Source organism: Macaca nemestrina, chromosome 4 (assembly GCF_043159975.1).
Source record: "Macaca nemestrina isolate mMacNem1 chromosome 4, mMacNem.hap1, whole genome shotgun sequence".
Lineage (NCBI taxonomy): Eukaryota > Metazoa > Chordata > Mammalia > Primates > Cercopithecidae > Macaca > Macaca nemestrina.
In genome coordinates this window covers 6,925,785-6,938,380 of record NC_092128.1, presented here as the reverse complement: position 1 = coordinate 6,938,380, position 12,596 = coordinate 6,925,785, and the positions used below count along the sequence as shown (strand labels likewise).

Here is a 12,596-nt window from a genome sequence, read left to right as displayed (position 1 = left end):
CTCCATAGTAGTTGGGACTACAGGTACCTACCACCACACCCAGCTGATTTTTTGTAGAGACAAGGCCTCACTTTGTTGCCCAGGCTGGTCTCAAACTCCTTTTAAATAAGGATCAAGTGAGCCTCCTGACTCAGTATCCCCAAAGTGCTGGGATTACATGTATCAGCCACCAGACCCATCCTTAATGTCCTTTATAACTGAAAACTGACCAATTTTCACCTTGGAAGGTCAATGAAGTTTCACAAAGCCCCTCCGTCATGAATTTAAAGTGACTTAAGTTTACAAAGTTGAACAACCACTATCTACCCAGAGAAACCTGACTGTGGTCTGGGAAATTTTGCAGTTTTGCGGAATAGATGAATGAGAGGAAGCAGTGTGGATTGTCACTCGGGAAACTGACAACAAATCTGGCATTATGGAATTAACTGAAATAATAGGAAAATGTAATAAATCACAAGTTTCAGAACGGGAAAACAAATTGTGATACTTTTAAATTTCCATGGAAATTCATGTTTATCAAGTTTACATAGTAGTAACCAGTACGTTTTATATGAATTTGTATAATAGACTAAAAACAACATCTTCTCAAATATTAGAAATTCCCTGGGCCAGGTGCAGTGCGCCCGTAATCCCAGCACTTTGGGAGGCCGAGGCAGGCAGATCACAAGGCACAAGGTCAATAGATTTAGACCATCCTGGCTAACACAGTGAAACCCCGTCTCTACTAAAAATACAAAAATCAGCCAGGCATAGTGGTATGCACCTGTAGTCCCAGCTACTCCAGCTACTCAGGAGGCTGAGACAGGAGAATCACTTGAACCTGGGAGGCGGAAGCTGCAGTGAGCCGAGATCACACCACTGCACTCCAGCCTGGGCAGACAGAGCGAGACTCGTCAAAAAAAAAAAAAAAACCAGGTTCTTATTCATGGGCATTTCAGGTCAGGTTAAAGAACAACCTCCTAACAGGTAAGAGAGGGTAGCAATCCTGAACCAGCTTTTCAACTGAATTAAAACATTTCAGTGCCTACTGAGTCCCAAAGACCAATAGGTATCAAAAATTTTACCAAATCTCTTGGACAATAAATTACTAAGAATTGCTGTCATAAAAATTACAAATTTGCATTATCTCAAAAAGCATGAATAATAGTGCTATCTCTCAACTATAAACTTGTTTTATTAAACGATATATATTGTAATGCAGTACAGTTTTCTATCACTTATTTCAAATTCACAGCTATGAAAAGGAGAAATTTTGTTGGGGGAAGGGCATTACAAATACGGAGTAGCAACCTAGCCATTTTTGCTGGTCCTTGTAATGGCAATCACTGGTTGTGCCTAATAACGCTTAAGGTGGCTCTCTAATAATAGCAATTGCCCTCTGAAAAGAAAGTGGTTCAGGGTATAAAGAGTTTACTCAAAAAGGGCCAAGGATAGTGCTTCAGAAATCCTATCCCTACCACCTGCTGCTTCTGTACACCCACCCCTATCCCCCACAACCACACCATTTCTTTTTTTTTTTTTTTTTTTTTTTGAGACGGAGTCTGGCTCTGTCACCCAGGCTGGAGTGCTGTGGCTGGATCTCAGCTCACTGCAAGCTCCGCCTCCCGGGTTCACGCCATTCTCCTGCCTCAGCCTCCCGAGTAGCTGGGACTACAGGCGCCCGCCACCTCACCCGGCTAGTTTTTTTGTATTTTTTAGTAGAGACAGGGTTTCACCGTGTTAGCCAGGATGGTCTCGATCTCCTGACCTCGTGATCCGCCCGTCTCGGCCTCCCAAAGTGCTGGGATTACAGGCTTGAGCCACCGCGCCCGGCCAACCCACACCATTTCTAACATCAATTTTCATGAACTGGTAAGAAACATAGTACAGTAGACTGTTTCTTTGGCTTCCCAACTTGGTAATGTGAATTTACGGTGTAAAGATGGAAAAAATAAAATATTCCGAAAATTTTTTTAACATTAACACAAAAATAATCAGATCTTTAATACGTGCATATTCTGACAGAGGCTTGCTAATGGTTAAGACCTATGCCTCTGATAAAAATTATGAACTACTCCAAATTATCAAATAATTTGATATTCTTTACAGTTAAGGGGAACTTTCAAATGAATGTAAATTTCACTGTGCCACCTGACATTTGTACAACAGAAAATCTCTATGTACTTACCTTTCCAACTCTAAGATTAATAGCTTCAGTTCAAATTTCTTGATTTTAGGTAGTAAACAAAATTTAAAAGTATTTATAGTTAATGTAAAAGCAGTAACTACACAGCTATGCTTTTAATTCACGATAAAACACACAAAAACAATCTAGCTAACACTGTAAGACAAGAAAATGCTTTATTTATTTACCTAATTATTAAAATTTTAAACTTGAGGAAAGTGTAATTGGTGGTGCATGTTTTTTTAAGCCAAAGATAAATACACAAATCCACTTTAGTGTCAAAAGGCATCTTCTCAGCCGGGTGCGGTGGCTCACGCCTGTAATCCTGGCACTTTGGGAGGCCAAGCCGGGTGGATTACCTGAGGTTGGGGGTTCAAGACCAGCCTGGCCAACATGATGAAACCCTGTCTCTACTAAAAATACAAAAAATTAGCCGGGTACAATGGTGCTTGCCTGTAATCCCAGCTACTCTGGAGGCTGAGGCAGGAGAATCACTTGAATCCAGGAGGCGGAGGTTGTGGTGAGCCTAGATCATAACACTGCACTATAGCCTGGGCTACAAAGCAAGACTTCATGGCGGGGCGGGAGGGGGGGGAAGGACATCTTCTCTACTTAATGTAACTCACTAAGTTAATGAACATCTAAGTAACGTTAACAACTTAAAATACCTCTATGGTATTTAGCAAAGAAGATTAATTTTCATTTCTCAGGTGAATTATTTGCAATTTCACATAATTTCACTCATTACAAACCTCATTTACACTGGTTACACATAAGTTTCACTTTCAAAGTCTTTACTACTCAACTACAGGGTCTTTTCTGCATGGATTCTTAGACAATATAGAGATAGACAATTGAAAAACCTTCTCTTTGCTTTCCAACTCATTTGTTAGTTTCCATTTACGTTTCTAAATACAACTGGAGATTCCATTCCCTTCAAAAGACACAATTTCAAAAAAAAAAAAAGCTCTAAAAAGTTTAGACCTGTCAAATTTACCAGTAGACTTTACTTTCCTACAAAGAATGCAGTACTAGTTTTCAAATCTAAAAGAAAAAGCTCTCAAAAGACTTACATTTGTTCTACATATTTCCAAAAGTTTTGATGTTTCATAGTGTTAGGTTACACTGTCATTCAGCAGAAATTTTTTATTTTCTCCAAAGGCTACCTATTTCTTCATAATATGAGATTAAGAATTAAAATAATAAAGTGGTAATATCCTCATCGTCCAGTGCACCCAGGAGCTGCACTAATACAAATGAGCTCATTTCAAAAGTAGAGTGTGTGTGCGAGTGTGCGCGTGCGTGTGAGTGTGCGCGTGTGCATGAGTATGGGGTGTGGGGTGTGACAACATAGATCTACTCTTTCTAGGGTAAGAATTAAAATGCAAATTTAAAACAATAATCGCAAATTAATGTTCAGTAAGAGATGAAGAAATGCTTTTCAAATAGTGAAATGGGAGGCAATCAAGGTAAAACCCCAATATGGCTTGTCCTGAGTTGCTTTAAAGGATGCAAAAGTGGCTTAGACGTCTAAAAATTACTTAAACCTCCACTTCCTTCTCCAAATTTCAGTTAATATAGAGTAAGGGTATTTTATATTTGCCATTATATTACAACGCAAGTGGCATAGTAAATAAGCCCTAACTCTGTATCCCGAAGAAGCTACCGTAATAATGTATACACATCCTGTACTCGCTTCCCTCAGGATTATCATAGCTAGGTAAGAGCTAGCAATAAAATATGGAGGCAAGTTGAAGGCCCTGAATCATTTCATAGTAAAAGGACACCCGGGCAAGAAAAGAGCACATTCAAGTCAAGAGCTTAATGGGTTCCCACAACCCACCTCTGCTATGCCTCAGTTCACGCTACTATTTTTACTAAAAATCACCAAACAACAATATTATTACTAAATGAATGCACCCGAACCAAAGAAACAGCCTATCCATGAACGTGCTGGCTTCCTTCACGTCTCAGCGCACCCTTCCAGTCCCGACAGTTCAATGAGAATATCATATCATGAAATGAGTAAGCACACACGCCATTCTACAACTTCGAGAGACAGTCACAGTTCTTCCACGGCACACACAAGAGCCACAGAAGCCAAGCAGTTCGCTGGCACTAAAACGGGTTTCTTAATTTACAGGCAAAGCCGTCAAATACCGTTCTGTAAGACATTTCTGGTTCTCTAATAAGCTGGTGTCGAGCCCTACTGTATGCTCAAAGGCAGGCGAACCTATTCCCAAGCCCCTTACAGCTAAGACTGACGAGAGAAGCCACATTTACATCTGCACTGTCTCCGAATAAGCGCTCTTGGTATTCTGCCTTACGAGGGGACACTGGCTACGTCTCCAAAACTTGGGCAGGCCGTTCCCCGAAGCTATGGGATCCCACAGAAGTTGTGCTTTCGGAGCCCGGGCGTGCGGTTCTGGGTGTTGGGGGAGGGGGAAGGAAGAAGTCAAATGGCTTCCTAATATATCATCAAAAGAAGAAAACACAGGTTTGGGACCAGGAAAAGTTCCAGGAGCAAGTCGCTGACAAACAAAAGCTGCACTCGCCCGGCCGCTTTCTTCTCGCCCCCAGCCCGCGCCCCGAGACCACCCGGTCCGGGCGTTTTGACAGCTCCGAGAGTTTCCCGAGCGCCGACGGCTCGGCGGTTCGCCCGGAGTCCGTCCGGGGACTACCTGGGCGCGCTCCGGGTTTGTTTTCTCAATGATCCAGCTAGGCCAAGACGCGGCTACGAGAGATTTCTCCAAAAGAAGACTCGCGGAGAAGACCCAGCGAAAAGGCCCGACTGAAAAGTAAAGTGTGCGGAGCCCGGCGCCGGCGGGAGCCCGGGCGGGCGGCGCGGAGCGGGGGAGGCCGGGCGCGGGCGGCTACCGAGGGGCGCGGGGCCGGGGCCGGGAGCCGCCGCCGCCCGCGGGCCCGCCCCGCCCCCACCCCGCCGGGGGGCGCCGGGGCGCGGAGGCCGCGGGGCGGGCGCCCGGTGACAGCTCCGGCCCGGCGCCGCCGCTGGCTCCCGGCCTGGCTCCCTCGCACTCAACTTACTTCTTTCTGGCTCTCTGGAAAGGGGAAGCGCCATCTTTGCGAGGCCGGCCCCGAGGTCTTTTGTCTGCGGCTGCGGGGCTCGGGGCCGGGGCTCCAGGCTCCTCGGGGGGTGGTGGCGGCGGCTGCGGCTGCTCCACGCTCTTGTCCTCCTCCGACGACATCCTAGTCACCAGGAAAGACACATGGATCCCGGTCCTCCTCCTGGGGGGCTCCTCCCGCCGCCGCGGCCGCCGCCGCCGCCGCTGCTGCTCGGGTTCCTCCTCCCCGGCTCAGCCTCTCGCATTTCCCGCAGCCCCGGGAGCAGCAGCAGGTACCGGGAGAGGCGGCAACATGGAGCGAGCAGGACACGCACTCACACACATCGGCGCGGGCGCGCGCACCTCCGCGCGCAGGGGCCGGGCGGGGGGCGGCGGGCGGGGCGGGCGGTGCGGGGCGGGCGGGGCCGGCGGGTGCGGGCGGGCGGGGCAGCCGGGCGGGCGGCGTGAGGGGCGCCGGCCCCCGGGGTCTCCGCCCGCGGCCCCTCCCCCGGGCCGCCCGCGGCGGGAGGAGAAAGGGGCCCGGCGCGGGGAGGGCGGGCCGCGGGGCCGGGCGGGGGCGGCGAGGGGGTCGCGCCCCCGGCCGGCCGCCCCTCCCCCGCGCGTCAGGCCCGTCAGGCCCGGGCGGCGGCGGCGAAGTTTTGACAGCTGCTCCAGTGGCGGCGCTGGACGCCGGGCCGCGGCTCGCTCCTCACACTCGCTCTCTCACACACGCTCGCTCGCTCTCCCGGAGCAGGGGAGGAGGAAGTTTTGCGGGTGTGCGTGGACCCCACACACACGCCGCGCGACCGTGGCCGTCGCGCGAGGCCCGCGCCGGGGCTCCCCCGGGGCGACCCGCACCACAGACCTCTCCAACTCGCAGCCGTCGCGCCCACACACCGCCGCCTCGACGGCCCCCGCCCGCTCCCCCACTCTCGGCCCCTCGCCCGCCCCCCGCTCGCCGCCGCTGCCACTCACGGACCTCGCTCCGCGCATGCGCCGCTCCCGCCGCCCGCGGACGCGCCGCCGCCGCTGACCTCACCGCCCCTCCCCCTCCCCCCGGGTTCCCTCCCCCTGTGACGCGGCGGCCGGGCCCAGCCGCGACTCCGGCTCCGGCTCCGGCTCCGACGCGGGAGGGAGCCAAGCTGTGGACCCAGAGATCCGGGATCGGGATCGGGGGACTGCGGGCGAGGGCGGGAGGGAGCCGCGGACACACGCCGAGGCTGCCGCGGCCGCCCGGGGCAGCCCGGCGCGGGGAGCAAGTGTGCGCCCGCACGGCAAGGGCAGCCCGGGCTTCGCTGGTTCTCGCCGAGGTCTTTCTTCGTAGCGCCCACACTACGGGGAGGAAAAGGAATGGAGTCAACTTCGTCCTAATCCAACGCCAGTTAGAGTTTCGTTATTATAACGTCATTTTTTTAATCCAGAAAAGGTTCATAAGGATGTAATACGAAAAGAACGATGACAGCTCGAGAAATAAAACGGTTAAAGACAAAATAAGCCAATAAAAACCCAACCACTTGATTTTAACGTTCAGTGTGTTGTGACGAAGAGGCAAATTTCGAAGTATTTCTAAGCCACCTCTTATATGTAAAAATGGTAAAAAGAAAAATGGGGCTAGAATCTGCCTGAAAAATGCACTTTCTCAAGGAGGACAGTTACAAATATGGGATTCTGGATTTCTCAGGCTAATACCTGATGCTTGGACGATGATCTATTTTGTGCTTTCCATTCACTATCGATTAGTATATGGGAGTGAACAAATTCTAGATTTGAATAGGGGAGAAATAGTAAGACCTATCAACCATTTGTGAAGGATTGACTCATTTAATAAGCATCTACTTTGGGCCTGGCATTAAGAGGCACACTCTCATCCTGATTTCTTTTGATCTTCGCAATGTAGTTTTAGTGTAAGGTAAAAACGATAGGCTCCTTTTCCAGCGATGTTGTTCGCTTTCCCTTCTAGTAGCTAGGATGTTAACTTTAAACTGTGTCTTCCACTTGGGCAAAATATACACACTTTGATTCCCAGAGCCTATCCTAAATGAAAGCATAATTTTTTGAAATGACTGAAATGAGGAATAAAGTCAGAGAGTCATTTGAATTCCTTCAGGGTTTAATCCCTGCTGGCTCTTTCAAATTTACTAAATTTATAACCAAAGGAAATTTGGGGTTGAGGAGGAGGCTGGCATGGTAAATGCAAACTAGAAATTAAAAGTGCCTGACGATTACACATAGAAATACAACACATACATGACTCATGATAAACATACGATGTGATCTAGTGAAAGTTTACTAGGTACAAATTTGAAAGCACCCTTTCTTTTTTTCATTTTTTCAGCACATTGTACTTTAAATAAAGTACGCTTTCAAAACTGGATTATTAATCCAAATGTTTATCTGTGTTCCGTACTGAAATTAGAACAGGCACTTCCACTGTGAGTTTTACATGCACAAAATTATACATCAGGATAATTTACTTTGATACGCTTCTCCAGCACTTCCAAGAACTTAAATGTCAGTGTATACAAATTGCAAGTCACTCCTGCTGGAGAGTTCACAAGAAACGAAGGGTACCAAGAGCAGAAAAGTGAGCCGATTGAATGGAAGTGTAGAAACAGAGGTTTGTGCAGCGATGCTTCCTGGAAAGATGAAGATGATGCAGGTAAGTAAACTCAGCCTTAAATCTCCATTCCTTTGGCCACTATGAGCAGGGAGTTGGGATCTGTTTTAAGAGAATTGATAGCAGTCTCCTTGGCATGAAGGTATCATGAGCAGAGCAAACAAATATAACCCAGGATGCTGAGGAAGGATTCAAGGAATACTTATTCAACGTAAATAAAGGTTTTCCAGAGGTTTTTCCATCTCAGTCATCCAAATTACACGGCTCTGAGACCACTGGCAAAAATCTAGGAGGCAGGGAGCTGAGGTCCTTCAAAATCATAAAACCAAAAAGGCAGGAGCATCTGGAAATAGTACCAAATGCCATAGAAAAATATTAGAATGAGTACTTTCTGATAAGTATACATGTTAAATATGGGATTTTAAATTTAGGTAGATGTGCAGTAACCTGTTAACCAATCATCTGCAAAGGGTTGAATTACAAGGGACTTTTACTGTCTATAATAGTTGAATATTTCAAAGCACATGTAGTAATCATTTAATCATATATATATATATATATATGCAGTTTTTAATGGGGAGATAATGAACATTGTTATCTGTGACACAGAAAAACCAACATCTCAGGAAACAATAGGCAAGGAAGATTGTCAAAGCATCTAGCAAACAAGTGACAGTGAATAAAAAATCATAGTCCAATATTCATTCTTAGTAATTGAAGGCCTATAAAATGTCATTGATACTGTCTTTATTTAGAGTGCACAGGTTCACTAGTAAATGATGTCTGTCTCTTTTGTTTTCCCATAAATTCCTCAAGGCTTTTTAGGAACCAAATAGAAGGACCACTGAGGCCGGGCGCGGTGGCTCAAGCCTGTAATCCCAGCACTTTGGGAGGCCGAGACGGGCGGATCACGAAGTCAGGAGATCGAGACCATCCTGGCTAACACAGTGAAACCCCGTCTCTACTTAAAAATACAAAAAACTAGCCGGGCGAGGTGGCGGGCGCCTGTAGTCCCAGCTACTCGGGAGGCTGAGACAGGAGAATAGCATAGAACCGGGAGGCGGAACTTGCAGTGAGCTGAGATCCAGCCACTGCACTCCAGCCTGGGTGACAGAGCGAGACTCCATCTCCAAAAAAAAAAAAAAAGAAGGACCACTGAAAGCTTAAATTTTAGATCTTATAATTTTTGTGTTCATATTGTTATTATTAAAGTTGCACTGTAGGCTGGGCACCGTGGCTAACGCCTGTAATCCTAGCACTTTGGAAGGCCAAGGTGGGTATGTCACTTGAGCTCAGAGTTCCAGACCAGCCTGGGCAACATAGTGAGACCCCCATCTCTACAAAAAAAATACCAAAGAAAATTAACTACACATGGTGGCACATGCTTGCAGTCCCAGCTACTTGGGAGGCTGAAGTGGGAGACAGTCTCGCTCTGTCGCCTATGCTGGAGTGCAGTGATGCAATCTTGGCTCACTGCAACCTCCACCTCAAATTTGCCTGGCAGGGTAGCGCACGCCTGTAGTCCTAGCACTTTGGGAGGCCAAGGCAGGCAGATCACCTGAGGTCAGGAGTTCAAGACCAGCCTGGCCAACATAGCAAACCCCCCTCTCTACTAAAAATACAAAAAATTAGCCTGGCATGGTGGTGTGCACCTATAATCCCCACTACTCTGGAGGTTGAGACAGGAGAATCGCTTGAACCCAGAAGGCAGAGGTTGCAGTGAGCCAAGATCAACCATTGCACTCTAGCCTGGACAACAAGAGCGAAACTCCATCTCAAAAAAAAAAAAAGAAATTCATATTGCTATATAAGTTATTTCAGTAATGTATATCATATGTTTGGTGGAAAAGTTAAAGGAAATACCAGGAAGGAAACAAACAGAACAGTCATCTTCAAAAGTAATTTGTGTTTAAGAATGTGAGGACTAAGTAGATGTTTTGCAGTACATTTTATATAGATACAAATCTTGCCCTCTAGGGATCTACACTTTAAGCCTGGCAGTAGTAGTTAACAAAGATAAACACAAAAGGACAAGTAGGCAACTAGAAAATAAACATAGAGGTCGGACACGGTGGCTTATGCCTGTAATCCCAGCACTTTGGGATTTGGGCCAAGGTGGGAGGATCACAAGGTCAGGAGTTCAAGACCAGCCTGGCCAATATGGCGAAACCCTGTCTCTGTTAAAAATACAAAAACTAGGCCGGGCGCGGTGGCTCAAGCCTGTAATCCCAGCACTTTGGGAGGCCGAGACGGGTGGATCACGAGGTCAGGAGATCGAGACCATCCTGGCTAACATGGTGAAACCCCGTCTCTACTAAAAAATACAAAAAGAAAAAAAAAAAAATACAAAAACTAGCCGGGCGTGGTGGTGGGCACCTGTAGTACCAGCTACTCAGGAGGCTGAGGCAGGAGAATCCCTTGAACCCAGGAGGCAGAGGGTGCAGCGAGCCGAGATTGCACCACTGCGCTCCAGCCTGGGCAACAGAGGGAGACGCCATCTCAAAAAAAGAAAAGAAAAGAAAGAAAATAAAAGAAACATGGAAAAACATACAAATAGAAAGATTAAATATTTACATCCATTGTATACAAGATCATATTTTAAAAGAAATGCATCTGTGGGATTCAGGGGGAAGGGCAGGGGTGAGAGTAGTCATAGCAGACAACCGTATCTATTCAGAAGAGGGTGACAGAACACATTCTGCTGGCAAGTATCATAAACTAGAAATTTTCAGGCCAGGCACGGTGGTTTATACCTGTAATCCCAGCACTTTAGGAGGCTGAGGCAGGCAGATCAGTTGAGGTCAGGAGTTCAAGAACAACCTGACCAACATAGTGAAACCTCGCCTCTACTAAAAATACAAAATTAGCCAGGCGTGGTGGCAGGCGCCCATAATCCCGGCTACTCTGGAGGCTGAGGCAGGAGAATTGCTTGAACCAGGGAGGTGGAGGTTGCAGTGAGCCAGGATCATGCCACTGCACTCCAGCCTGGGCGACAGAGTAAGACGCTGTCTCAAAAAGAGAAAGAAAGAAAAAAAAGAAAGAAAAAGAAAGAAATGGAATAGACAGCCCTATTCATCACCCTGCAGTCTGAAGCCTAAATTCCTTGGCTTGGCTCACTAGGTCCTGGAGAGCCCCTGCTACCCTCTGGCCAATGTGCTCATCTCTTCCCCGGCTTTCCCTCTCACCTGACCACCAGTTTTCAGAACTCCTTCTGGTGGGCTACAAACCACCAGGCTGTCCCATCTCCCTTCCCCTTTCCACAAGGCCAGTTCCTACTTTTTCTTCGGCTTTCGCTTTAGACCTCTGCCCTCTGTGAGAATGGCTGTGTCCACCTAAATGCTTCTGCCAACCTCGTGCTTTCCCCACTCACAGCTCTCATTGCCTATAATGAAAGTGCCCAGATAAATGTCTGTATCGTCCCTAAGCCCAGCGGAGATGGCAGTCGTTATCTGCCTTATTTCCCCTATTCAGGAGCAGCTCAATGAACAGTTGTAGAGTAACTGAAATAAATATGAAAATATAGGTTAGGTGTTAGAAAAAGAACTAAGAGGATCCTTTATAGGAGTGTGTATCTATTTTATTTTATTTTTTGAGACAGGGTCTCACTGTCACCCAGGCTGAAGTGCAATGGCACAATCTCAGCTCACTGCAACTTCCACCCTCAGGGCTCAAGCAATCCTCCCACCTCAGCCTCCCAAGTAGCTGACTACAGGCACACACCACCATGGCCAGCTACTTTTTTGTATTTTTAGTAGAGACAGGGGTCTTGTCATATTGTCCAAGCTGGTCTTGACTGCCTGAACTCAAAGCCATCCACCTGGCGCAGGCCTCCCAAAGTGCTAGGATTATAGGCTTGAGCCACGGCCACTGGCCAGGAGTGTTTATTTTATTTTATTTTATTTTATTTTATTTTATTTTATTTATTTTTGAGACTGAGTCTCGCTCTATTGCCCAGGCTGGAGGACAGTGGCGCAATCTCGGCTTATTGCAACCTCCACCTCCCAGGTTCAAGAGATTCTCGTGCCTCAGCCTCCTGAGTAGCTGGGATAACAGGTACCCACCATCACACCTGCCTAATGTGTTTATTTTTGAAAAAAAGAAACTGTATCTTTAGAGAAAATGTATACATGCATACTTTGCTACATTTTTGTTGATTGTTACGTTTTACATTTGTGTAACAACACAGGCAAGTCATCTTTGGGCTCCTAACCACATCTTTCATGGAACATCAAGCGTACGCTGAGGTACAGGCTTTCAGAAGCCTGAATTTGGAGGACCATGCCTGATCCAAATGGAGCCTCCAGAATCAAAAGTGGTCAAAATAATCATTCATGGTCCCCAGACCAAATAAGATCTCCTTAGAAACATTTCTCAGGCTGCGCACGTGGCTCGCAGATCGGGCACGGTGGCACACACCTGTAATCCCAGCACTTTGGGAGGCCAAGGCGGGCGGATCACCTGAGGTCAGGAGTTCGAGACCAGGCTGACTAAACATGGAGAAACCCCGTCTCTACTAAAAATACAAAATTAGCCAGGCGTGGTGGCGCATGGCTACTCAGTCCCAGCTACTCAGGAGGCTGAGGCAAGGGAATTGCTTGAAACCAGGAGGCAAAGGCTGCGGTGAGCTAATATCGCACCATTGCACTCCAGCCTGGGCGACAAGAGCGAAACTCCGAAACTCCATGTCCAAAAAAAAAAAAGAAACATTTCTCTGAGCCAAAATAATGATGAGGAGGAAATGATTACAGAATAG

At 47.4% G+C, this 12,596-nt stretch overlaps 1 protein-coding gene across 17 annotated transcripts in view; it reads right to left on the bottom strand.

Annotated features, from left to right (window-relative positions):
* Positions 1-6,108, bottom strand: part of LOC105474928 (lysine methyltransferase 2C) — a 310,251-nt gene extending 304,143 nt beyond the window's left edge. For all 17 annotated transcript variants that reach the window (XM_071094207.1, XM_071094202.1, XM_071094205.1 and 14 more), the window contains exons 1-2: positions 6,092-6,108; positions 5,210-5,371 (exon numbers count right to left, since the gene is read on the bottom strand). In XM_071094207.1, the coding sequence (XP_070950308.1) occupies positions 5,210-5,370 (161 nt within the window). In that variant the 5' untranslated portion in view covers position 5,371; positions 6,092-6,108. The remainder of the gene's footprint in view (positions 1-5,209; positions 5,372-6,091) is intronic.
* Positions 6,109-12,596: the final 6,488 nt, after the last annotated feature.